Genomic DNA, 27,427 nt, shown 5'->3' on the forward strand with positions numbered 1-27,427 from the left:
TGAAGCGGGTGGGTCGCCGCGGGGTCACAGGAGCTTCTAGGTAAGTAGTGGCCTCGGGAGACGGCCCTCCCGGCAGAGCACCCCCTCATTTCTGCCGCGAACGCGCAGCCCGGCCGCCGGGGCGGGGGCGGGAGCACCCGGCCCTCCCGGGGCGCGAGGAGTCTGCGGCGATTCCGCCCGGGCCCCTCCAGCCCGAGGAGGGGGATTCGCAGCGACAAAGGAAGGGGGGCTCCGGAGAGGCTGCGGGAGGCGGGGAGCCGGGAACTGCGGCGCAGGGGCTGGGGGTCGGCGGGCGGGCAGGGCGCGGGCGGAGGGAGGCGGCCGCGCGCTCCGCCCCGCGCCCCGCGCCCCGCGCCAGGTCGCCGCGTGTGCACAGTGTTGTGGGACCGCCGCGCCCCTCCCCTCCCCTCCCCTCGGCTCCCCTCCCCTCCCAGCGGCTCCCCTCCCCTCCCCTCCCAGCGGCTCCCCTCGGCCCTCCTCCCCTCCCCTCCCCTCTGCGTCCCTCCCCTCCGCTCCCCTCCCCGCGCCTCCTCCCCGTCCCTCCCCTTGCCGCCGTCCCCTCCCCCGCGGCCCGGAGCGAGCGCCGCGCCAGCGCCACACGGCCCGGCCGCCGAGCGCGACGACACGCCGAACAGGTGGCCGGAGGCTGCGGCGCTGCGCGGGCACAGGCGGGCGAGCCCCGGGCCGGGCCCGGCGAGGCGAGGCGAGGCGAGGGCGGCGGGCCGGGCATGCGAGCCGATCGGGCCCCAGGCGCCGGCCCCTAGCCTCGCGCCCGCGCCGCACGCCCCGCGCCCCGCGTGCAGCCGCCCCGGCCCCGGGCGCTCCGGCCTCTCCGGCCGCGGACAGCGAGGGGCGCGGGCCGGCCCGCGGCGGCGGCGGCGGCGGCATGAAAGTGACCGTGTGCTTCGGGAGGACCCGGGTGGTCGTGCCGTGCGGGGACGGCCACATGAAAGTTTTCAGCCTCATCCAGCAAGCGGTGACCCGCTACCGGAAGGCCATCGCCAAGGTGAGGGGCCGGGGGCGCGGGCGGGGGCGGGCGGCCGAGGGGGCGGAGGAGGGGAGGAGGAGCGGGAGGAGGGAAGACGCCGGGATCAATATGGCGCTTCCTGGAAGGGGAGGCGGAGGCGGGGACCGCGAGCGCGCGGCGGCCGGCCCGGCCTGCGCCCCCCGCGCCCGGGCTGCGCGCCGCCAACTTCCCCGCGCCCGGGCCCCGGCCCCCGCCTCTCCCTCGCGGCCCGGCCGCCGGCGCCGCGAGCCTCCCGGGAGCCGAGCCCGAGCCGCGCCGGGGCGCGCGGAGCCCGGCCGGACGCCTGTTCCCGGCCGCGGGCTGCGGCCCCGGCTCCCCGCCCAGGCCCGCGGGCGGAGCCCGGCGAGGGAACTTTCCTGGTGGAGCAGAGTCGGCTCCGCGCGCTGGGAGAGCGGCTCGCCTGTGCCTCTGGGCCCCCGCCGGGGGCGGGGGCCCCTCCTGCGTGCTGGGCGGGGGTCCCGGGCGGGTGGGGGCGCGGCGCGGGCACCGATCGGCTCCCGCTGGCTCGCGATCGTCGCTGGAGCCCAGCACCTCGGTGACCCAGAGGCCCCGGAGCACGGCTCCTGGAAGGAGCGGAGCCCCGAAATCGGGCGCCGATTCCTGAGTTTTCCTGCCGGCACCTCGCCGATGACCTGTCTGCGACGAACTCCACGCGGAGCCGGGGCCGCGGCCCGGGCCTGGAGTTGCCTAGATGTCCCTTTTCCCGGTGGAGGGATAACATGGTCTACACTTCACCGCATTCCTCTGCAGTGTGTCAGAAGTGAAAAGGCATTTTGTTAAATTGTTTTGTCGTCTGTGTCTGTTTGACAACAGCCCACGCCTCCCAAGTTTCTCTCGAGCACCTGAGGATATTTCCTCTGCGGCAGAGTGGCGTTTGGTGGAAAGCATGTTCACTTTCAAAATTTCCTTTTTGTCCCCGATCTTGGAGTGCTTTGAGTCCTGTGGGTTTGGGCGCCGCAGGTGAGAGGGACAGTGGCTTTGTCAAGGCTGATTGTGTGTAAACAGGGTGCTGGGGTGGCATTCTCCAAAGTCTCTCAGAAATTAGAGGGAAAAAAAAACTTTTTACACTGTCGTTTTTAGTACAAAGGAAAAATTGCATAAATGTGGCCTTTAAAGATAATCTTGGGGACATTTCAGAACCTGACACAGTGATGGAAGATGTTGACGTTACTTAACAGCTCCAAAATGTTCCTTACAGTTGGTTGAACTCTTTTATTGAAAATCAAATAAAATTAGTGGAAATTGGGCACCGGTTTATCTTGAACCACTGTGGGGGGGAACCCCTCAAAGCCTACATTTAGCATTTTAAAGGATTGTTTATGAGTGACAGTTGGTGAGCTAAATGTTCTATATCAGTAATCAGGTTGCACATGTACTCAGGAAACCAACAAAATAAATCATGAAAGGAAAGAGAAATACAATAATATATACTCTGCAGTGTGCCCAAATTCCTGAGTAGGGAGGGGTGATGGACATTTCTTTGCTTACATGCTAAATTTAAAATTTACATGCTTAAAATTAGTCATTTACATGCTTAAACATTAACATGATTAAAATTAGTCATATTTCATTACACACACCATGCATGTTGGTCGAACAGCTTGTTTGGGAGACACAAATGTAGTTGTTTGAGTCATGTGTACCTTCCGCAGAAACTCTTAAGCATTTACTATGTCCATGGCATTGTTCTGGGTGCTGGACATCTGCGGGACCTACGGCTGCTTGTGGAGGTTGTACTGTGAGAGTCTAGGAAAGAGGCTCCGTCTAGGAAAGAGGCTCCATGGTCCTTTGAGTGAGGGCGACCAGCCTTTGCACTAGTGGGTCGTGATGCAGTGGGGAGAAGACAGGCCTCTGGGGTGTTGGGTAGATGGAGTTGAGAGGCCTCGGTGAGAGATCTGGACCTTGTTTTTAGGTATCAAGGGTGGTTGCACAGTGACTGGGAGCATGGAGAAGAAGTGCAGGTTTCTGCAGGGCATCTGGGAAAGCATCCTAAGAAAAGGAGCCCAAGAGCTGAGTAATGGCGGGTAGGCTTGAGATTGATTCCTTTTCCTGGTGGAGATGGAAGGAAGGAAGGATGATTCTCAGAGAGTGATGATATTGGATACAAATAACTCAGAGATGATTCAGGGTTTTCCAAAATTATTTAAATTCTCTTTAAGTGCAACTCACAGTTCAGAAGGTAAATTTTAAAACAGGCCTTGTGGTCTACAAAGGTCAGTCATTGGATCACAAGACTGTTGACTCTCAAATGTTGCAAGAGCTGGAGTTTCTTCCAGGTCCATTTGTGTTTTTTCCTCTTAAATGATTAGGTAACGGCTAAGATTAAACTTCAGTCACTCTTCCCATTTCTCCCACCCTGTTTAAAGTGATTATGAAGCAAACACTTATTAATACTTGTTTTAACTTTTATTTTCTTATCTCTTCCTTACTCCTTACTGTTGAATAGAACAAGATAAATTTTGTATGAAGAATTGGGTAACTGGGTAGCTGTGGAGTGGTGTTTGGTTGCTAGGTGACATGTGCCGTGACAAACTCCCATCTGGTGGGGAAAATGGGGGAAGATGGTGTTTATGGCTTTGTATAAAAACCAGCTAAGCTGAGGGGGAAAAAAAAAGGAAAAGGAAAGAGAAAGAATGATCCCAAGCCCCTAAGACTTTCTCTGCAGTGAACATTTTGTGGTGTGGCAGGACTAATTTTTTGGCATTATATTTGAGCTGTTTTCAGGTTAAACAAATCAGTTTTTCTGGGCAGTGGAGTGGTGTGACTTAATACCAGAAATGTCCTCAATAAGCAGATATTTGGAGGCTTACACTTATTCAGAGCAATTTTTTTTTCTCCAGTGAAAAAATGGTTTTCTGTTTATGATCACTGATCTGTGAAAATGCTGTGGCTGTTCTTCTCCATCTATCCATCCTCAACCAGACCATCTGCTAGACATGGAGAACCATGTTACGTGGGTCTTCTGTGTATGTGACTATTCTTCTCCTATCTGTGGCCTGGCTCATCCATGGTCCCCAGTGGACAAGAGTGCAGAGCACCAACTGCTGGGACTCTGTAGTGTGGTGACTTGGCTTCTCAGGGCTTTGCCAGCTCCTTCTTAATGCTGAGTGGATCAGGGCTGGCCCTGAAACTTCCCATTTGTCCTGCTCTGCATCCCTTTGGTTAGGAGAAAGATAAAATCTTCATGCTTTTTTTTTTTAATTGTTAATTTGCTGAAAGGCTACTGTGTGCAAGATGTCATGCTCTATGAAGAAATGTAAGGCTAATAAATTCTTGCACTCCAGAAGAATGTAATCTGGGAGACAGGGTGAATATATTAAACTATACATAACAGAATGCAGTAGCATTAATTAGCAACAGGGTGGTACATACAGACAGTAGTTGCTTCTGGGTTTCAGAGATGGGAGTGGTCCTTCTGGCTTGAGGGGTGGTGATCTCCTGTAATCACTGGGGTTTGAGTTGGGCTTAGAAAGTGGGAAGCCTGGCTTGGATTTAGGACAGTGCTTCCTAACTGGGTGGTGGGGTGACCTCCAGAATGACCTGCCTGGCCAGGTGTGCCAGTTCTGTAGGGCTGCGGTGGGGTCCAGGCGTGTGAACCTGGAGAGTGCCGGCTGCCATTCTGAGAGGTGGGCGGGAGGGCATTGCAGGTGAGCATCAGGGCTACTTTGGCTCCTGTGCTGCCTTCCTGTCGGATGGTGGGGCAGGACCAAGCTGAGGAGGACTGGGAGTGCCAGGGCTAGACGCTGGGACTTCCTACATTTGGATGGTCTGGGGAGGACTGGGGTGTTTGGGCAGGACACGCGCTCCTCTGGGAGGAGGACGAGGATTGCTTTCATCCTCAGAAACACTGCTGATTGCTGAGTAAAGGAGGGAAGACGGGGCAGGAGTGAGGGAGGGGAGTGGCTGGAATCTCCTAGCTCACCCTCCCCCCACCCCCCATAACCCTCTTCTGAGGGGTGGCGGGTAGAGGGGAACTTTTGGGTTTGGAGACCTAGGTGTTTTCCCCATTTAACCTTGGCCAAACCAACCCTACAGAGCCTCATTTCCTCATCTCTAAGACGGGTTACTCCCTTGCGGGGGTTCATGTGAGTGCTGAGGGGATGCTGCACGCGAAACTCCTCAGCACTGGATCCCTAGTGGGTTTTACTGCCTGTGAGACTTTACCAAGTTTGGTAGTCTACTATTCCTGTTTGGGTGTTTCCTCTTTGCTTAAGAAGACAGTGTGTAATTTAATTAAAGAATTGGTAGAAATGTTAATATTTGTCCAAGCAGCACCACGATCAGAAGAGAGCAAATTGCGTGTGTGCGCGTGTGTGTGTGTGTGTGTGTGTGTGTGTGCGTGTGCGTGTGTGAACTTAAAAGTTGTGGACATTGGCTTTACTCTAGGTTGCTTTCTTGGCCTTAGATTTTGGGGCCACTGCTTTTGTCCCTTGAGAGTGGAAGAGTTATGTGAGAGTTATTTAATAGCAATTTGTTGTTATTTAAAAAAAAATGACAACTTAAGTTTATGGGCAGTAACTTTTGAAAACGTGCTTTCCTTTTTTTTGAGGGGGAGGGGGCATGTTGATCACTAAAACCGTGTAAGTCATGGTTTTTATGACAGATCCTGTGGTTGCTGTGAGATTTCTCGTGAACAGATGGATGACTGCATGTTGTTACACATTCACAAGCTTATTGAAACTTTTAGGAAAACAGTTAGACTGTTGCAGAGTTTGAATGACCATATTTTTGAATAGTGAAATGAAATAAATTTTGTTATTTCATTAACATTTTCCAATCTTCCCCTTCAGAAGGGAAAAAATAAACAAACATGTCTGAAAGGCTGATCTTTCTAAAATGCACATCTGCACATACTCTTCTGCTTAAGGGCTCCAAGCACCCGCTTTCCCCAGAGGCCAAGTCCTGCCACCTTGGCAGGGCCTATCCCTTGCAGGACCCCTCCTACCTCCAGCCTCTCCCTCCCTGGACACCCCCACCCCATCCCTACACACCTGGCCTTGCTTGCACTTTCCTGCCTTTACTCTGGCATTTTCTGTTTGTTCCGCCTGGACCACTTGCTAGCTTCATGTCTGCTCATCTGTTGAGCCTCAGCTCAGCTCAGGCTGGCCCTGCATCCCAAGGTGGCCTGAGGTTCTCCCAGCTTGGCATTTCTCCTGGGAGTTTCCCCGCAGCTCCTGTACTGACCTGGAGGAACGTGCTTTGCTGTGGGTGCTTTGGTGTGTTTGTTTCGGAGCAGAACTGTGCCCCTTCTCCAGGTGAGGTGCTTGAAGGTGATGGCCTTGCCTCAGTTGTACCTGGATGGCCAGTATCTGCTTGCAGGTTGCGTAGATACGAAGTGGAGAAGAAATACATGGCACATTTTCTTACAAAAAGTGCACTTTTGCTTTGGAGACTATAATCTTAAGGACTTTAAGGTTTGGTATGTTTGGCATATTGGCACAAAGAGAATGTAATTGAAACTCAGATTTAGTGTGATTTTGGAGTAGCTGCAAGTTATTCTTTTGTGTCAGCTGTCTTCAAGGAGTTCGGTCTGTTTTTCAGACCAAGTAGAGGGATTGTCCTGGGGTTTGCATTCGGCCTGGTTCGAGGCAGGTGGCCAGGGCAGTGCAGGAATCTGGCCCCGAAACACACCTGTGCTGGGTCTGGTGCTTCTAATTCTGTCAGTTGGAATCCGTGGGTAAGTGCCAGGAATGGCAGAAATGTTTAGGATCTGAGATTCACAGGGAGAGTCTGGCGATGGGAAGTGCTTCTTGGCTCATGGTGAATACGAGTGAATTGGATGCAGAGGTAACATTCAAAGCCCCGCTTGCACAGAATCTCCATCTTTCCTGGGAGGCTCGTATCTCCCTGTAGAGTTGGATGCAGGTGGGTGGTGGCGAACACTCGACAGATGACCAGAGCCTTCTGCATTTTTTTCAAGGATGGAAAGAAATATGTAACATTGGTCCAGGAAGGTCCTCTCCACAGGTGGAGGTGCTTTTCCATGGTGGAGGTGGGTGGCTGGGTCCACACAGGGGGCTTTTCTCCTGCTTGGCCATTCATGCAGCAGTCCTAGCTGCCACCAAGGTCAATGGTAGTAGAGCAGAGGCTCAGGAAATTTACACATTTTACTGATCTTTGGTATCTTTTATGTTTTACGTGGAAAATAGAAAAAAAATCTTTATGAAAAGAAATGCACAGTTCTGTGAGCATAGTAGAAACATGATTATTTTTTGTCTTTTAGTCATTATTTTACCTTGTTGAAAATTTTTTTTCCATTTGGAAGAGGATTATGTAAAAATGCCTTTCCTTCACGGCCCTGTGTCTTCCTGTGTCTGACCTGCCATCTTTATGTGGTTCATGCCATTAAATATGACTTTCATTTATTCTTTTTTCTTGATCAACTAATATTGGAACTTAGAAACAATTTCCAGCTTCATTCCAAATGACTTGAAATGTCAGTTTTGTAATTTTTTTCTCTCAAAAGTAGCTAACATACGCACATACACACATGAGAAATGAAAATACGTGTCTACACAAAAAACATGTACATGAAAGTTCACGGCAACATTGTTCATCACAGCCAAAAAATGGAACAAGCCAAATGTTCTTCAACTGAACGAAATGTGGTGTATCGTCACATTAGAATGTTCTTGATCCATAAAAATGAAGTTGTGATACATGCCTCGCTATAGATGCACCTTGCAAACATTAGTGTATGTGAAGGAAGCCGGTCATAAAGGCCCACATGTTGTATGAGTCCATATATAGGAAATGACCAGGATAGGCAAATCTGTAGATACAGAAAGTAGAGTAGTAGTTGCCAGGGCCTTGGGGGTTGAGGGTAATGGTGAGTGACTGTTTATGGAGATGGGGTTGGTCTTTGGGGTGATGAAAATATTGTAAATTTAGGTAGTAGTGATGGTTGTATGCCTCTGTGAATACACTAAACATCATTGAATTGTACCCTTTAAATGCGTGAATTTTATGATATATTATTAAGTCTCAATAAAGATGTTAAAAAAATAGATGACCTAAGCCACTACGAACAAAGCTCCATTTTTAGGTATTTTATAGATCTGAGAGTCCCATAAAACATGTTTTTCTGTGTCAGAGATGCTCAAAAACCTCAAATGAAGACTGGCTGTTTTTAGGAGTTTTCCATACAATGTGTGATCCTGCTTTCTCAAGCCTGCTTACTCTCTCCTGGTGCTGTCTGCTAAGCCCCCGACTGCTGAGGCTCTCGGTCCCCTGGTCCCCCCATAAAGGCTTCACCAACTAACCCTTCACCTGTTCTGCCTTGTTCTCACTCAGCCAGAGATTCCTTCCTGCCCAGCTCACCAGCTGCCCTGCAGTTGATTCAAATGCCCTAAGATGTCCATGTGGAAAAGCTTTTCCAGTTTTTGGTCTTGGACTGTAGTTTTGAGCTTTGGCAAATCTCACAAGCTCTCTGAGCATCAGTTTTCCCATCTTCATCTTCCCATATTCAGAGGTTCTGGGCTGGGCTCCTGCTGTCTGTCCGCCGGGTGACAGCCACCCCGAGTCTGCGTGGTTTGTTGTCTGCCCATGGGACCATGAGGCCTGAGTGGTGTGCAGTGGCTTTTCAGAGGCGCAGACAGGGTAGATCTCTACTCCACCCACCCGCCCTGTGAGAATGTTTTGCTTCTCGTTCTTTGAAATGATGGGCTTGCCCCCCAGGTCAAACATATACTGTTTGAAAGTTAGGATGTATTTTGCCTGGACTGTCCCTCAGAATTCCTTACTGTCCCAAGATAAGTATCTTTTAAAATAAAATTACATGCTCAGAAGTAACTTAATAAGCCTATTTCCTTTGTGAAATGTAACTAAATGTATGCTACTGCATGATTCTAAATGAATGGTATATGTGTATATATACATACACATGTATTCATGAACTTGGTATTTCTGTGGTGGTATAAATTTAAGTGGTTTTAGAGGTGACAGGTCAATATTTTCCCCACTTTTAATGGTCTTTAATATTCAGAAACACAAAGACAATTTTTTGGAACCCAGGTTTGTTTTTTTCTGGTGTGTAGTTTTTCTTGTTATTGTATTGCATCCCTGTGTGATAGGATTTATGTTTCTGAAAAGGCCTCTTTGAGATATTCTGCAATAAAACCGATGTTTCCTTCTTTGTGTTGATTTCAGAAAACAACTCACTGTATATCAAAAACCTAAATACTACAAAAATGCTAAATACTAAAAATATGTGGTATTAACAGATGAAAAACACAAAAAAGAGAGTGCTGCTTTTTGTAAGTGGTTGATATGAGACTGGGTTTTTGGGTTTTTTTTAAGCTCTTTATTAGAGTATAGTTGCTTTACACTGTTGTGCCAGCATCTGTTGAACAATAAAGTGAATCAGCTGTATTTCTACATATATCCACATATCCCCTCCCACCCACAACTCCTTCCCACCCTCCCTACTTTTTTTGTTCTAGTTATTTTAAGTATACAATAAAAACTGGGAATTTTTTTTCATGTTTGTGTTTTAATTTTTTTCTAAGTCTAATATTGAATCCAGAATTAAAAAATAAACCGTTTTCCAGGGACCACACAAAGGCATTGAAGAGGCAGCATTTGTAACTCTGAAACCCAGTGTGCAAAGGCACCTGTGAATAAGTTAGCCAGGTTCCTGCCCAGCAGGGTCATCCTCCAACCAGAGATTCTCTCATTCCAGCCAGCAGCACCTGCAGAAGAAGGAGATGAAATGTGCAGGATATTGGTTCCTGGTGACCCACCACACAGGATATGAGTAATCGCTAAATCCATGAAAGCTGAATGTAGGATTTGGTATCTTTACCACTTTGTTAGAGATCTGGAAAAAACCTTTCAGACAAATCAAGAGGATCTCTAAGTGAAAGTGCCTCATTTGGACTGATAACTCTTTAAACAACTGCATCGGGAAGGTGGTGGCTTTTCAGCATTTGTACTGCCTGAAGAATCTGAAATGAGTCATATTTTACATTATGAAGGCACATACTATCAGGAATATTTTTTTCAAGGAAACCTGGAAAGCTGATAAAATCCTAAACTTTTCACGGTGGAGTCAGTTTTATCTTTTGTATTTTATGACCCACTTCTTAAAAACACAGATGCAAAAACGCAATTAGCTGGAGGTGGAAAGTTTGGTGGTGGGTGTTTCTTTCCTCCTAGGAGGCAGGCACATCAGCGTGACACACTCTGGGCCAGGATTCAGAAGAGGAGATTGCATCATTTGTGTGTCTGAGAGCAAGAACGGCAACCTCTGTGAGTCCAGGATTCTTGGCTTCTAATACCACGTCCTTCATGGGATTGTTGTGAGGGTATGAAGAGAGAATGTAAAAAAAGCATTGTAGGAAGTAAAACGGAGTGAATGTGAGCTGTACTGTTCTTTCGTTTTTGCTAAGGACAGTTGCCAGTGATTAAGGCTCGCTTGAAAAAATGCTCCTAAATTGTTTCTTCTCATCCTCCTTAGAAATGCTGTAGATGTGGGAAATTGAATGTTTGGTAAAGAGGTTCTCTCTTAAAAAGTCTCCAAAACATTCTTCTGCAGTTTGAGAAATAAAAACCCAGTGACATTGATTTAGATGCTCCAAAGATGTCCATAGTGGAAGAGCTTTTCTAGTTTTCAGTTTTGGCTACCCTAATTTTGAACTTTGGCAAGTCCCACTAGCTCTGTGAGCCTTAGTTTTCTCATCTGTAATTTGGGAATGTTTCCTTTTGTTGGCAGTAATGAAGATCAAGGGATTTAATGTAGATAATCTCCCTGCTGTATTGTAGACTCTTAGTCATTTTTAGATCTTTTTCTTTCTCTCAAGTTTTACACATAGATTAGGCACACCTTTAATGGCTAATTCTTAAAGTCAACTTGATTTTTATTCAATTTATAATACCATTTGTCATTTTTCATGGTGATTTGTTAAAGAGTTACCACTTTCTTCTTAAAAGTACTATAGAAATTCCAGTTTTAGTATTTACTAATAAACCTATTGGAAATTGGGAAGAAGAATATTCTGATAACCCAGTAGTTACAGCTGATTCTTTTATAGATCAAGAAGCGTGTTTGTCTATCTTAACTGTGTGACTTTTTCTACTATTAGCCCATGTTCTTTTCTTTTCTGAAGATTTATGTATTTATTTTATATTTATTTTTGGCTGCATTGGGCCTTAGTTGCCTCACATAGGATCTTTGTTGAGGTATGAGGAATCTTTCGTTGAGGTGTGCAGGCTGTTCGTTGTGTTGTGTGCGCTTCTCTCTAGTTGTGGCATGCGGGTTTTCTCTTCTCTAGTTGTGGCCTGGCATGCAGCCTCCAGAGCGCATGGGCTCTGTAGTTTCCGGCACACGGGCTCTAGTTGCAGCTCACGAGCTCAGTACTTGTGGCACATGGGCTTAGTTGCCCCGCTGCATGTGGGATCTTAGTTTCCTGACCAGGGATTGAACCCGTGTTCCCTGCATTGTAAGGTGGATTCTTTACCACTAGACCACCAGGAAAGTCCCAGCCCTTGTTATTTTCTGAAATAATTGTGGCTGCCATACTGCTAGATGAAGGGAGATGATGGAAAATTTCTTTGCTGTATTTACAGTATTTTAAAAGGTATTGGTTACACATTTTTTCCATTAAAAAAATCTTCTGAAAACTTGGAAAGAGTAAAACTAGAAATTGTAAAAACTATTGATTTTTATAACACGTACAGATGTTTTAAAGACCTTTAGCGTTTATTAACTAGTAGCAGTACTGAGAATACGCTGGAGCTCAAAGAGAGAATCTGAGTTATAAATAAAATGGGACCCCTCTAATCCTTCATTATATAGGCCTCTATAATTCACACGCCCATAACACTTCTTTATTCCTCTGGATTTTTAGATGGTGATTTTGGGCAGCTAAATCAGCAGCAAATGAACACAGAGCACCTTTTGCTTGGGTAGGTAGTTGTAAGGCTTGACAGATTGATGTGACTTTTAATACCTTATACTTCAGCTACAGGCACCCGATGCCAATCACCTGAAGACTTCACCCAAGAATTGACCTATTTATCATCCTGAACAGGGAGTGGTGCCCAGGAGGCTGCTCAGGGTTCCGGGTGTGGCCGTGCTTCTTTGTCAGACGTGCGAAGTCATCACAAGTCACCTGGCTTCGCGCTCAAGAGGACCACCTATTCTCATTTACCTCTTCCCCACCATAATGTTGAGAGTTGTCTTCCTCTCTTTGAGGACTTTAAACCTCTTATTAATTAAAGTACTGCTTCCTTCCTCTCTGCATATGTGTTTAGGGAAGTTGCTAGGTAGTGATTAAAACAGTAAAGCTTATCTAGTTGTGCAACATCCATATTTTGATTTTGATACTTTCCATTATTTGTTTGTAAACATTGTGTCATGTGAGTGCATTTGAAATCCAAAGCTTTTGTTTCATACAGGACATGAAAAAGAGATACAGCAGCCTGGCAGATTGGAATTTATACATATCTTTTCCTTTCACTATTTCCTGTGTTTTTGTGCTTTGTAATGAAAGTGATAAGTGATGCTTTTAAAACCTTTCCAGTATTTTATAACAAAACTGTAGAGAAACAACTCAGGGGGATTCTCCCCCCACCCCAAGCTTGCTTGCTTGCTTTTTTTTTTTTTTTAATTTATTTATTTTATTGGCTGTGTTGGGTCTTTTTTTGCTGTGCACGGGCTTTCTTTTTACTTGCGGTGAGTGGGGGCTACTCTTTGTTGTGGAAGCGCGGGCTTCTCTTGTTTCGGAGTATGGACTCTAGGTGCGTGGGCTTCAGTAGTTGCAGCACATGGGCTCAATAGTTGTGGCTCACGGGCTCTAGAGCACAGGCTCAATAATTGTGGCACATGGGCTTAGTTGCTCCGCAGCATGTGGGATCTTCCTGGAGCAGGGATCGAACCCATGTCCCCTGCATTGGCAGGCAGATTCTCAACCACTGCGCCACCTAGGAAGCCCGCTTTCTTTCTTAATTTATTTAGTTTTGGCTGCGTTGGGTCTTAGTCGCTACGCACGGGCTTTCTCTGGTTGTGGTGAGCAGGGGCTATTCTTTGTTGCGGTGCGCAGACTTCTCATTTCGGTGGCTTCTCTTGTTGTGGAACACGGGCTGTAGGTGCTTGGGCTTCAGTAGTTGTGGCACACAGGCTTAGTTGCTCCGTGGCATGTGGGATTTTCCCGGACCAGGGCTCGAACCTGTGTCCCCTGCGTTGGCAGGTGGATTCGTAACCACTGTGCCACCAGGGAAGTCCCACCCCCAGCTTTATTGAAGTATAATTGGCAAATAAAATTGTAAGGTATTTAAAGTGTATATCATGATTTGCTATATGCAGACTTTCCCCCCATCAAATTAACACATCCATCTCCTTGCGTATTTCTTTCTTTATGTTTGCTGAGAACATTTAAGTTTTACTGTTTTACCTGGGAGAGTTTTAGACAGATCTGTTTTGGTAGGTGAGATTTTAATCTAAAGCAAAGGAGTTTTTGGTCCTGGGCAGTTTTTCCATCTACAAGGAGGGAGGCAACTTCCTGTATAGATTCAGGGGAGCAATATTTTCAGGTCAGTCTTGGCTTTTGGTGTCAGTAAGCTTTTTAGGTCAGGATGGATGATCAAAAGCTCCTGCACAAGAAGTGCTGTATCAAGGGCGTTATTTTTCTGCCTATCAGACTGGGGAGCTGTTGAGAAAGTACCTGTAACAGTGATACCCATCACGTCTTCTCAGTCCCAATTTATTGAGGAGTTTCTGACAGGCAGGAGGGGAACCAGGACACAATGGCATGGGGAATAGTAGCAGTGATACCCTTATTATCAAGAGTCATGGTTAGCACTTTGAGGGCGTTTTGTGCATCACGCCCTAAGTGCTGGGCTCATGCCCCCAGTGTATGCCTTAATCCCATGGAGTGGTAGTGACGCAACTCTGAGTTTATGGGTGAGGACGCCCGGGCTAGAGGATTAAGAAAGTGGCAAAAAGTTGTACATCTGATGTGACCCCTCTGGCTGGAGAGCCTGTGCTGTTCCAAGAAAGAGTAAACAGTGCCCATCGGAGAAGGCAGGTCCATTTTTTACTTTATTTGGTTGCACCAGGTCTTAGTTGTGGCTCACTGGCTCCTTAGTTGTGGCACGTGAACTCTTAGTTGCAGCATACATGTGGGACCTAGTTCCCTGACCAGGGATCGAACCCGGGTCCCCTGCATTGGGAGTGCAGAGTCTTAACTACTGCACCATCAGGGAAGTTCCTGCAGGTTCTTTTCCTCAAGCTGCTCATGGGCTTAGGGAAGAAATGTGCCTTCGGGATGATGGAGCCGGTTTGGTCAAGGAGGCTTCTGTGCGCTTGGCTAGATGTCGAAGCCCCTTGCTGCTCAGGTGTGGTCTGTGGACCATCTGCGCTGGTCTTGCTTGGAAGCTTGGTAGAAATAGAGAATTATGGACCCCATCCCAGACTCTCTCAGTCTGCATTTTAACCAGATCCCCAAATGATCCCAGAAAAGTTGATCTCAACCCTCGGCTGCCGGTAGGAGCACCTGAAAGGGTCTTAAGAACTGGATGCCCAGGTTCCCCGCAAGCCAGGGGAATCAGATCTCCGGGTGGGGATGTTGCTGTGAAGCTCCTCGGGGGTGCTCTGTGCCGCCGGGGTGGAGAACTGCTGGATTAGAGCAGCCTCCAGGCCCTTCGGGGTGGTTGTGTTATGCGACCTGGGACCTGCCGCCTTGTAGCTGTGCATGGAAATTTCCAGAACACGAGTTGAGAGGATCAGCCAGGGTGCTTACAGGCTGGTCACTTATGTGACAATGGCCCAATCTGTACATTTTCATTTCTGTCTTTTGAAGTCACTCACTTTAAAAAAAATTTTTTTATTTTATATTGGGGTATAGTTGATTCGTAATGTTGTGTTAGTTTCAGGTGAACAGCAACGTGATTCAGTTATATGTATACATGTATCTATTCTTTTTCGAAATGAAGTCACTCACTTCTCCTGCCTGTTAATTTTGAGTTGTGTTTGTGGACTAAAGTTCACAGCACCCACGTTAGGAATTCCTTAGGGTTTAGCCGTTAACGCTGAAGGATGTCTAGTGTGAGTTTAATGACAGAAGTGAGTTAAAGGGTCCAGGAGGAGCAGTAAAAAGTCAGTATGGGGGTTAGAAATGAGGGGGGAAAGGAAAGGTCATATTGTGTAACATAGGTGAGTTTTGGTCCGAGTCACGTGATGGCCTCTGGGAGCCTGTGATGTGCAGAGACAGGACAGCTAAGATGTTTGGTTTTGGTTAAAGCAGGCTTGTGAGCAGTGGACTGAATGCTCCTTTTGCTGGAGTTTCTCTTCAGGCTTGTTTGTGGCTGCGTCTCTGTGTGCAGGAGAGAAGGCACACCCTCTCCAGGCCAGCAGGGCATCCCTCTCACACACTTCCACACTCAGCTTGTTGGAACATTCCCTTCAGACAGTCCCTGTCCCCACACCAGAGAGCCAGGGCAAACGTGTCTCTGGCCTGAGGCCTCAGGACCCTGAATGTGGGTCAGAGGATGTGCCTGCCCTGGATTTGTTTTATTAACTTTGACCTGGCGTTGTTTTTGTTTTTCCTGGCATCGTGGTTCCTTCTACTTTTTTTTTAAGAAAGGAAGAAAGGAAGAAAGAAAGGAAGAGAGAAAGAAAGAAAAAGAAAGGAAATCATTCTTTTTTTTTTTAAATTAATTAATTTATTTATTGGCTGTGTTGGCTCTTCGCTGATGCACACGGTCTTTCTCTAGTTGCGGCCAGCGGGGGCTACTCTTCTTTGCAGTGCGTGGGCTCCTCATTGCCTGTGGCTTCTCTTGTTGCAGAGCACGGGCTCTAGGAACGTGAGCTTCAGTAGTTGTGGCACGTGGGCTCGATAGTTGTGGCTCACGGGCTTAGCTGCTCCGCAGCATGTGGGATCTTCCTGCAGCAGGGTTCGAACCCATGTCTCCTGCATTGGCAGGCAGATTCTTAACCACTGCGCCACCAGGGAAGCCTTACTTTATGTTTTTATACGTTTCCTTTGTTACTTGAAGTAGGGAAAAGAGGACAAACGACCAGCTGTCATTCTTCACACTGAATTTGCCAACTGACCTTTGTTTGGACAGCTTGCATGTGGGGCTGGGCTCCTGGGCGCCGCCTCCTCGCCATGGTGCAGGGAGGACCCCACACAGGGCTCACTGGCAAGAGGTGATTAGGACAGTACATCATTTCCTCAAGGGAGCTTTCAGAGCTGCAAAGTGCAGTTCTTGGTAATAATATTTAAAACAGTGTCTTCAAAGATACTGTAGCTGTAAGAATTTACTAGTACTGAATTTTACAGACCTCCTAGAAACTACTTTAGTTAAAGGCATGATATGTCTGGGAGCAGTGCCCATGTGAGAATTTTTTCGTATTCGGCAGTTTCAAATAGCACTTAACTATAAGCTGATGAGTGTAAATGTTGTTTGAAAATTTATGTGTGTTAAGGTATTGTTGCTTAACAAACCATCCAGAACTCCGTGGCTTAAATCAACAACTAACTATATCTCATGATTTAGTGGGTCAGGGTTTGGGCAGGGCTCAGCTGGGTGATTCTTCTGCTTCACTTGGGGTTACTGGGGGGTGTTCAGCTGGCAGGTAACTTGGTCTGGGGGGGGTCCTAGATGGCTGCATTCACATATCTGGTGCTGGTGGGGGTGGTAGAAGCTTGGGGTTCACTGGGACTGTAGACCAGAGCACCTAGTCATCGCGTCTCCAATGTGGAGGGCTCAGGGCTCCTGGAGAGGGTGTCCAGAGTCAGGAGAGGAAATTGTCACTCTCTAAAGACCCACACCCGGAAGCCAGCACAGAATCATCATCACTGTCTTCTCTGCGCCAAACCAGTCACTAAGCAGCCCAGATCCCAGGGCAGGGGATGTTGGCCGCACTTCTCAAAGCCTGGATTGCCCAGAAATTTGTGATCTCTTTATTCTGCCATCAGTGTAGGGGTGTGTGTGTGTGTGTGTGTGTGTGTGTGTATTGCATGTAACATCAAACATTTAGCCTTTTTTTATTGTTTTGTGTCATGTTTTAAAATTCTCCTTTTCTTGATCTGGGCGCAGTAATAAAATGTATGTCCTGAACTGTCAAGGTTGACAAACCTATGAAATAGTTGGAGTTCCTAATTGATGAGTCGAAAGACGTGACAGCTTTCCTGGGCTTTACTGCAGGAAGAAAAATGATAATCACACCTTACTAGGTTTTCCATGGCATCTTCTCTAAGAGGTTCAAAGTGTCTGTGCCACTCATGATTCCTTTATCGGAACGTCCTGTGAGGTACATCAGCCACATACCCTCAAGTTCGTATACCGACGAGGAAATGAAGTATTTCCATCAGTCTGTTAATGAACAGTGTTCAGAAGGCAGCTCTTCCAGTGTTCCAGGTACTGATTAGAACTTGAGTTATGAGTTTACCTTTCTTAGATGGGATTCTGGAAAATGATGGAGATTGACTTTTGAACAACTGGTAATATTTTGGATTATGTGCCAGTTGCCAAACAAGGGTCGTGTCTGAAAAAGAGTTAGTTATTTTTCTAATGTGGAATTTTTTTGGGTGGACGCTTATGGGTATTGCATCACTGGGGTGTTTCACTTTAATGGGTTGAATTCTCTGTGCTAAGCAGAGACAGGCAGACAGTAGACGGGGTGAAGGCGGCTGTCCTCTCCTGAGTGTGTGGTGTGGACTGAGGGTGGCCTTGGAAGTAGGAGACCCTTGTCCCCTGTGTGGTGTCCATTCCTGAGTCTTCCCATCGTGGGAGCATCTCCTCGTGCTGATGGGTGATTAAATGGAGTTTTCAAGGGTGGCTTTATATGTTAAGCTCACTTTGCCCGTGCTGTTTGGTGCCTAACCTTTGGGTGGCGTGCAGCTGCACTGTAATGCTCTCAATGTGATATTGCTTACATTCACTCGGCTTTGCTTAAAATGAGACACTTTACATATAATTGATAGGTATCAGGCTTTGGAAATAAAGCTTTCCAGCCACCGCTTGTTAAGGGCATCTCCTGGTGCATGACCTCTCCCCGTGTGCGGTGACCCACCCTGCGTGTTCCCAGCAGGACAACTCCCCAAGGACAGCTTTCATCACAGCACTGCCCAGCACAGAGAAGTCCGTGGGGCCAGCAGGGCCTTCCAGGTAAAAACAACATGTATTGGCCTGAAAACGGCCCCCTGCCTACCTTTCTCCCCGATGTCCCACCACCTCTCTTCACTCTGCCCGTCATGACAGAGCGGACCCTCGGGTTTCCCTGGCCTGGAATCCTCTTGCCTTGGTTTCCCCTCTCACCTGGGTCCTCCCATTCTCTCCTCTGTACTGTCACCAGAGCTATGCCTTTCCGCTCTGATAGATTTAGGGGCTCCCCGTTGTCCCAGGACAGTCCCTCCTCCAGGCGGTGTTCAAGGCTCTGCCCCTGCCTGGGCTTCTCGCCTGGCGCTGCCTGCCACTGCCGGGCCCCGCGGGGCCATCTCTGCCCCGGCGTGGTCCCAAAGGTGCCCTCCGCTCCTCCCCACCCACAACCCAGAGAGGTCCAAAAATAAGGCGAGTTACAGGGATATAAAGCATCACTAATACAAACAGGTTCTTTATGAAAAGAAGTTACCCCAATACTTTCAGCTGTGTTATTACATGTTTTTTTTTCCCGTTTTTTTCATATACAGTAAACTGCATATATTTAAAGTGTACAATTTGATATTTTTTTCTCATTAGTAATGTGTATATGGCAATCCCAATCTCCCAGTTCAGCCCCCCCCACCCCCTCCACCCTGCTTTCCCCACTTGGTGTCCATATGTTTGTTCTCAACACATCTCTCTCTCTATGTTTGCCTTGCAAACTGGTTGAGCTGTACTATTTTTCTAGATTCCACATATATGCGTTAATATACGATGTTTGTTTTTCTTTTTCTGACTTACTTCATTCTGTATGACAGTCTATAGGTCCATCCATGTCTCTACAAATGTCCCAATTTTGTTCCTTTTTACAGCTGAGTAATATTCCATTGTATATATGTACCGCATCTTCTTTATCCTTTCATCTGTTGATGGACATTTAGGTTGCTCCCATGACCTGGCTATTGTAAATAGTGCTGCAGTGAACATTGGGGTGCATGTGTCTTTTTGAATTATGGTTTTCTCAGTGTACATGCCCAGGAGTGGGATTGCTGTGTCTTATGGTAATTCTGTTTTTAGTTTTTTAAGGAACCACCATACTGTTCTCCATAGTAGCTGTATCAATTTACGTTCTCACCAACAGTGCAAGAGGGTTCCCTTTTCTCCACATCCTCTCCAGCATTTTGTTATTACATGTTTTATTACTTGTAAATAATTAGAGGAGGATGGACTTTTAAGAGACAACACGCTGATACCATCAAGAAGGATTTCTTGAGTGTTCCTTCTGCAGTGTGGTGCCAGCTCTAGCAGCCCATCTCCATGAGGAATCCGTGGTGCTGCCTGCCTTCCGCTGCTGACAACTGTGGCTTGACATGCTAGATTTAGTGCGCTCAGATGTCACCGTAAAGATTATGGATATGCACGTTCCAAGGGTGGATGACTTTTCCATAAAGTGGATAAAAGAGGGGAGAGTGTGTCCTTTGTGGAAAAACAGGGGCCTTGGAAACTACACGGCAACTATGAGTCATGCTGGAGTTAATTAAGAAATACTCCTGTGGTGGTGAGGAGCCACTTTTTTTTTTGTCTTTTATAATTAAACTTGAATGAATATTAAAAGATGTGTTTTCTTTGCCTTTGCTGTGCTCTGAGGAGTGGAGTCTGTGAAGCGCTCATCGTGGGAGAACAGGTGCTGCTGTATTGATGACAATTTTTGAATCAAGTGAGGAAAGTGAAGTGGCAGCCTGAGCTGGGTGTTTGGAGTATTCATCTTTCCTTACCTTGGAGAATCGGCAAGACCTTCTGGACTGCGTTCTGTTATCACCGATCTCCTCAGCCCCAGTGCTAGGCAGACCAGGAGGTCCATGCAGAGCGAGTGGTGTAGGGGCACCTTGCGTGAGGCTGAGCCTGCATCCCGATGGGTCTGGGGCCATTAGGTGGTGGGTCACAAATAGGTAGGTGATGGATCTGGGTGAGTTAGATGGGGGGGGTTGGGGCAGTTAGAGGAAGCTGTCAGAGCAGGAGGCGTAGGAGAGCCCACGTGTAGCCCAGGGCAGCCTTGGATCTGCTGCCCTCCAGGGAGGCTCGGTCTGCTCAGCCTGCTGGCTCCGTGGGAGGGGCCGAGGGCTTCCGATGGGGTGAAGTGAAGGATGAAGTGTGCGGAACCCTCCCTTGTTCCTGTCTCTTCCCTGAGGAGGGCACTGGCCCTGGCGTGGGCCCTGAGTTCCTGTCCCTGCTCTGGGGCGCTGGCTGTGCCTGGCAGCGGGCTCCGGGGCTCGGGGGCTTGGTGGGCGTTGGTTCAGGGGTTGCTGGCAGCCCGGGGTGTCAGGGCCGCCCAGGCTGAGCTCAGGGTGCTCTGGCCGGTCAGGTGGTGTCCTGTGTGACAGCTGCTCACTCAGAGGCGTGGAGACTGCAAAGTGACAGTGTATGCATGTGGCCAGATTTAGGAATGGTCATCGAGGGAAAAAATTGTGTTCTGTGTTCTGTGTTGCATAACTGAACCGAGCAAGAGCATCGTAAAGGCGAGTTAGGCCCTCAGTTTGCTTTCTTTCTCCCAGTGGGGTGCTTTTCTATTTTATGATGCTCTCAAACTATCAACCAAAGTGTGGACGTCTGTGTGTGGCGTGTGTCCATGTGTGTCCATGGGTCTTTGGGTACCACGGATGTGCGTCTGTGGGAGGCTGGGATGGAGGGTGGTTATTGCACTGCTTGAGTTCTCTAGTCAAAGCCTTGGGATTTATGTTACAGTCATAGGCTGGCTTTTGGTGTCTCCCAGGGAATAAATCCTTCTAATAAATCCTTCTCTTATATAATTCTGTGGATTAAAGAAATGCAGTCACTTTTTGTATGGCTCATTAAATCTTAAAAAATCCATCTATACTGGGGTCTGTTGCCGGAATATTTAGAAACCACTGTACAGAAAGCTTCATGTTTTGTTTTGTTTGTTTGTATTAACTCAGCTATAGCCTGATGTTTCCTGCTTTGTTTACGAACTGCTCATTTCTTTACAAGCGCTGCATTGCATGAATGCTGGTTCTGCACAGGGCAGGGCCTCCGAGGCCCCTCTCTGCCCCTCGGCTGGTCTGTGTGGGTGTTCATGCTCTCGCCCGCGAAGTAATCCAGCATCTTTCCCCGCCTTGTGCGTGCACCAGCATCACTGCTGTGGCTGCCTCCTCGGGGACCTGACTGATTGGTAAATTAGTGCTGGCAGAGGAAGTGGAAGACAAGGCACAAGTGTTTTATTTAAACAAACACACTCTACAATTTATTTTATTGGATTTTGTCCTTTGAATGAGAACACCACAAGTAATCCTATTACAGTCTAGCAACTGCGTGCTCACACCGGATTACAGGCTTCGGAGTGTGTCGCCGTGCCTTCCGAAGCGCATAAGTCTTTAATCAATGAGGCAATTTCCAGATTCATCAATAATTAACCAGGAATACCACACGTTTTATCCCAACCCAAAGCTGCAGCGTGTTTGAGACGGTCTGCTTCTGCAGCTAAAATCTCTCTGGAGCTCAGCATTCAGCATCTGGGAGCTCAGGATACTTCCTCAGAGATGCTGGTTGGAGCGGGTGTGATGAAAGTTTCCTTGAAAAATGCTAAGCATTATGTTTACAGGAACATAAATACTTATTTTAGGAAATTTGGAATATACACATGATTTTGTAGAACATAAGTCACCTACAGTTTCGCCACCCAGAATAATCTAAAATTGGAGTATGATTTCTGTATGTTTGTGTGTATGTAAATACAGATGCTTTTTAAAAATACTTGAAATCATGATGTATGATTGTTCCTACCTTGTTTACTTGATATGTTCACATTTTCTCATGTCTCTCTCTCTCTCCCTCTCTTTCCCTTTTTTTTTTTTTCTGGCCACAACATGTAGCATGCAGAATCTTAGTTCCCCGACTAGGGATCGAACCCACGCTCCCTGCATGGAAGTGTAGAGTCCTAACCACTGGACTTCTAAGGAAGTCCTTCCCATGTCTTTTAAAAATTGTCTTAATATATTTTAAAGGTTGTATAGTATTTCATTGTGTGGATATATACATATTTATCTAACTGTTTGCCTACTGTTGGAAATTTGTTGCCCCATTTTGCACCATTTAAAAATATTGTAACAATCTTAGTGCATAAAATTTGGTCTCTGGTTTGGATTATTTATTTAAATTAGGTGTATAACTTTTGGGGGGGGTAGGAAGTTATGAACTTTTTCAAGGCTCACAGTTTATGTATTTTGCCAGTTTGCTTTGCAGAAGCTGCGCCAGTGCATGCCTGGCCGCGCCGGGAGGTTCTTCTTGCCTCCGCCAGGGAGACCTCCTGGGTCAGTGGGAGACACGCTCACGCTCACAGCTGTGAGCCCCTGGGCCCAGGAAGGAGGTCTGCAGCCTCATTTTGACCATCCGTTGGCTGGGCTGTAATACCTGTACCCTCCCTTTGAAGGTTGATTGAGAGACACGGATGTGAAAGGCGTGACCCGGAGCTTGTCCAGTGCAGGCATAGAGTCCTTGGTCGTTGTGGCGGAGGTGACTGATCTTACGTGCAGGGTTTAGATTCTGCCATGTTACTGGAGCAGGACAGTGACTTGGGAGGTGAGTGGCAACCACAGAAACTCGTCCCCCACTTTCAGGGAGACACACAAAGTGCTTCTCTGAACTGGGATTCTGCGTAAAACAGTTCGACAATCAATATTTTTTTAAAATATTTTATTATTTATTTATTTATTTATTTAATTTTTGGCTGCATTGGGTCTTCGTTGCCGCACACGGGCTCTCTCTAGCTGCGGAGAGCGGGGGCCACTCTTCCTTGTAGTGCGCAGGCTTCTTATTGTAGTGGCTTTTCCTGCTGTAGAGCACAGGCTCCAGGCATGTGAGCTTCAGTAGTTGCGGTGCATGGGCTCAGTGGTTGTGGTGCACAGGCTTAGTTGCTCCACGGCATGTGGGATATTCCTGGACCAGGGATCAAACCTGTGTGCTCTGCACTGGCAGGCGGATTCTTAACTGCGCCACCAGGGAAGCCTGACAACCAATGTTTAATATTAAAAAAAGAAACAAAACTTCTTTTCCTGAGGATGCTATGTGAGTGGAATGCAAAGGTGTCCTCATGGGTAGATAATTTCCCACCTGTCCACACGGCACCCTGTGTCTTAGGGACCCTGCGGTGCTTAGTCAGTGCATGTCGGGTGCCCCTCTGTCCTGTGCACTGACTAAGCACTGCAGGGTCCGTAAGACACAGGGTTAGGGTTAGGGTTAGGGTGGACAGGTGGGAAATTATCTACACAAGAGGACACCTTTGCATTCCGTTCACATAGCATCTTCAGGAAAAGAAGTTGTTTCTTTTGTTTTTTTAATATGAAACATTGGTTGTGGGGGATGGCATTTTCCACAACTTTCTTGATAGCCTGACTGGGTTATGGCTGTGAAGTTTGCCTTTTCTCCACTTTAAGACGCACGTTTCCTTTGCCTCTCTGGTCTTCAAGGATTCCTTCCATCTTTCCTGAGATACAAAAATGCTGAGTATCTGCACCTCTGTTCACCCTGCTGCTTACATGCTCCCATACCTTATTTAGATGAGCTGTAAAGCACATCGGTCTTAGCAGTTCCCTGACAGTTCTGATCTGCCCACTCGTCTTCTCACTGAGGTGGGGTATCTCGTCAGCACTGCGTCTTTTGGTCAGATTCTGCTGTTGGAATCCTAATTGTTTCGTCCGTTTCTTTTGAGTGTGTCCCGTCTCCCCATCACTTGTGAAGGTCGTGTCCTTGTCACTAGTGCGTTTGGATTAGTCTGTACTGCGTTGGTACTGTTTATGTGAACTGGGTTTTATCTTTGTATTCTCGAGCTACGTAATAAGTTTATAAGGATTTTTGTTAAGTTTCCTAAGACTGAGAAGAGTTGGGAAAGACCCAGTAGTTTTTCAGTTACTCGACTCTGAGCTGGATGTGGTGCTAGTTTCTAGACTAATTGCTTTCAAGAACTTTGCACAAGCCTTGCAGCCATGTGTCCCACTTTCGGGTGTTTGATCCTCCTGAAATAATGACGCACAGTAGTCACTTTTTCACTGAAGTCTGCATGACATCTTTGAACTTCTAGAAACAAATCTATATGTATATACTGGGAAAGAAATAGACATAGGATCCTAAAACTCATTTTTAAGTTTTTAACACGGCAGTGAGTGTCAGAAATGGGTAGATATTAGGTGGATCTTTTGGGCGTGCTATTTGAATGGGATTGAGTCCGGTGTGTGGTTGTCCTGAGCCGGCAGACGCTGGTGGGCACCCGTGTTCCTTTCTAATCCCCAGATGTCACGAGATGCCCCTGACTGTAGCTACGTCCGATTGCCATTCATAAAACTGACTGCCCAGTCCTGCTTGGGTGGCGGTGGTGGTTGCAGTGTCTTTCAGGCTGTCAGAGGGTGTCCCCCCCCCCCCCCCCCACCATGGCCCCCTCGCCCTTCCCTTGTGAGGCTCACACTGCTCAGACCAGTGAAGTGTTGTTTGTTGATTTGGGCTTTTCCTGCATCACATGCTTTGCCATCACTTGGCCACTTTTAGTCCCTGATTACAGGTCAGATCTTTGGCCAGAACAGAAAATGGTTGCCAGAAAGAGTCAGTTTGGGTTATCCCAAGCTGCTACCAGAGTATGGATTCCAAAGTGCAAAATTAAGGAAATAAGGAGAAAAGTGTTAGCAGTCATGGATTTAGATGTCGGGGGTTTCAAAACATAACTATGTGGTACTTGTGCAAGCTTTTGGAGATTGAGGTCATTTGAGATTTGAAAAACCATTCATTTTTAAAAGCATAAAATCATTCCTCTTTTTTTGTATTTAAGTAAAAATGTAACCTGACATCCCAGGTAGCTTTGCTGTGTGGGCTGAAAGATTAACAGCATTTCTTTGAAGCTCTAGCCATTATTTCCTAGTATGAAGCACTTTAATATTCCTATAAATGAATTTAAATAAATTCCAGTATCAACTTTAACCATTTCCAGCAATTCTAAGGCAGCCAGGAAGCTTAGTTGGTGATTGGATTTCTGGCACCACTTTTCAAAGAGGACATTGAGGTGAAGATGGAGAGGAATGAATACTAGGACTTACCACTGCTGTAATGCATTTAGTAAGAGGGTGTCAATGCCCATGAACTGTTAGGGTGCCACCTGACAGTGTGGGAAAGTTCACGATACATTCCCAGTTCCACAAGATTAGATAGAAGAGACAGGACTTTTCCTGGGAAGGGAAGAAAATCTTTTCAAAAGTACATTTGAGGGACTTCCCTAGTGGTCCAGTGGTTAAGAATCTGTCTCGCAATGCAGGGGATGCCAGTTCGATCCCTGGTCAGGGAACTAAGATCTCACACGCCTCGGGGCAACTAAGCCCTCGAGCCGCAACTACTGAGCCTGCACGCCTCAACTGGAGGGAAGCCTGCACACTGCAACAAAGAGCACATGCCACAAAGAAAGATCCTGAGTGCCACAGCTAAGACCTGATGCAGCCCCGCCCCCCAAAAACAAAAAAAACTGCATTTGAAAATACCAGAAGAACGCTTATCTCCACTTAGACCTGCTCTTTTGTTACTATCCAGATCTTCATTGGACAAAGTGAAACATCCAAAATACTTAAGACTTTTTCTCCTGCCATCTCACAGAGAGCTAACATTTTCTTCTCTTATTTTTTATTATTTATTTATTTATTTATTCATTCATTCATTCATTTATTTTTGGCCATGCCTTTTGGGTTGTGGAATCTTAGTTCCCCAATCAGGGATTGAACCCGGGTCCTGGCAGTGAAAGCCCGGAAACCTAACCGCTGGACCACCAGGGAACTGCCTCCTTAATTTTTATATCTTGCTATTTATATTGTATGACTTGGACTACTATTAACTTTTTAGAATACTTACTTTAATTATTAGAATGATGGTTATAAAAAAAGAATACTTACTTTAAATATTAGGATGATGGTTATAAAAACTTTAAATATTAGAATGATGGTCAGAAACCACTTATAAGATGCTCATTTTGTATATAGCATGTTTCCAAGTAGTTAAAGGAATGCATTAGATGACTTGGAAACATACTAAACCAGCAGCACAGTATTTGTTTTGGCGTGCTGAAATATGATGGTTTCCCTTTTTTTTATTCTAAAGTTTTTATGATGTAGTTATATGTTTGTGATAAATTAAAACTGTATATATAGTCTCTTGCTTTTATTTTAAATGTGCTAGAGGACTTATTAAAGTCTTAATTAGTATACACCCCGAGGCAATTATTCTACATAAAAGTTGACATCAGTCAAGTATCTAAAAGTTCAAATAAATATCCTTTAGAGAGAATATTTAGAACCCAAGATTTCTAGATGGGAGTTACATCAGTTCCAAATTAATGCTTTTTAACTATTGTCCCTTGGATTAAAATAAATTCAGCATGATTCTGTCAAATCTTAAGTTTTAGCCACACTGACAAAGGTGGTATTTTAAAAATGTTTTAAACTAAATAAAGTTTAAATGCTTATTACTTTAAGTCCTTCTTGGAATAAAGCTGGCATGTAGGGGGAAACCAAATTAACCTTTGTAAGTCCTTGGGTAAAGATGACAGCACTGACGTGTTGAGGGGATAATTCCTAGTAACTGCAGGTCTTCTGAGCAGCCAGAAGTGGAGTGGCCAGCTCTTAAGTGTGTGGATGTCATTGTGAGAACTGCAGGTAAGAACAGATGTAGGGCTCATCTGAACGTTGGAGGCTATGAAAAATGGAGCCCCTTAGGGAAGACCTTTCTCTGTGCTCAGGGTTGGCTGAGCACCTCTGGCTCTCTCAGAGGGTGTTGGGGTCCTCCTTCAAGATTCCATGGTAGCCTTTCTAAGACTTTTCTTCAGTGCTCAGTGGAGGAGGCTGGGTGCGGCCTCTGCTCCCCTAGGACTTCTTAGGATCTCCTGTGAGCATATGGGCAGGTCCTCTCACACCTCTTGATCAGAATGGATTTGGGTTACACCCTGGCCTTAAATTGGGCCTCTGTAATTTGATGGAGGCTTCTGCTATGATGCAGTTGGGTCCAGGAGCTAGCTGGGGTGATATTTGAAGGAAAATGATTTGGTAATAGTGGAGACAAGGTGTATTCCCTTATTCTGTTCTCTTTACAAGTTAAAAATATCTAAAAAGTATAGCAGGCGTGTCACAATTTCTCAGTAGGTACCAGATTTAGGTATCACCGTTTAGAGTGCTTAAGTGCTGTGAAGAGAGAATTCCATTAATTACACAGTTTTGTTTTTCTGAAAAGTTCAAAAACATCTCCGCTGCTGTCTTGTGACTGCTGGGACGGTGCCGTTCC

The 27,427-nt window shown here is 46.6% G+C and overlaps 1 protein-coding gene and 1 long non-coding RNA gene across 18 annotated transcripts in view; both read left to right on the forward strand.

Moving 5' to 3' along the window:
* The first annotated feature begins 442 nt into the window (after positions 1 to 442).
* PARD3 (par-3 family cell polarity regulator) overlaps positions 443 to 27,427 on the forward strand; it is a 608,396-nt gene continuing 581,411 nt past the window's right edge. For 4 of the 17 annotated variants that reach the window (XM_057730270.1, XM_057730268.1, XM_057730263.1 and 1 more), the window contains exon 1: positions 443 to 1,006. In XM_057730270.1, coding sequence (XP_057586253.1) covers positions 887 to 1,006 — 120 coding nt within the window. In that variant the 5' untranslated portion in view covers positions 443 to 886. The remainder of the gene's footprint in view (positions 1,007 to 27,427) is intronic. The other 13 variants (XM_057730266.1, XM_057730284.1, XM_057730267.1 and 10 more) reach the window with 6 other exon arrangements.
* LOC130850863 (uncharacterized) lies at positions 9,781 to 18,027 on the forward strand. Its single transcript, XR_009053034.1, has 3 exons — positions 9,781 to 10,276; positions 11,875 to 11,932; positions 17,956 to 18,027. It is a non-coding gene; the product is annotated as an uncharacterized LOC130850863 (long non-coding RNA).

The sequence above is a fragment of the Hippopotamus amphibius genome, chromosome 4 (assembly GCF_030028045.1).
Source record: "Hippopotamus amphibius kiboko isolate mHipAmp2 chromosome 4, mHipAmp2.hap2, whole genome shotgun sequence".
Taxonomy (NCBI): Eukaryota; Metazoa; Chordata; class Mammalia; order Artiodactyla; family Hippopotamidae; genus Hippopotamus; species Hippopotamus amphibius.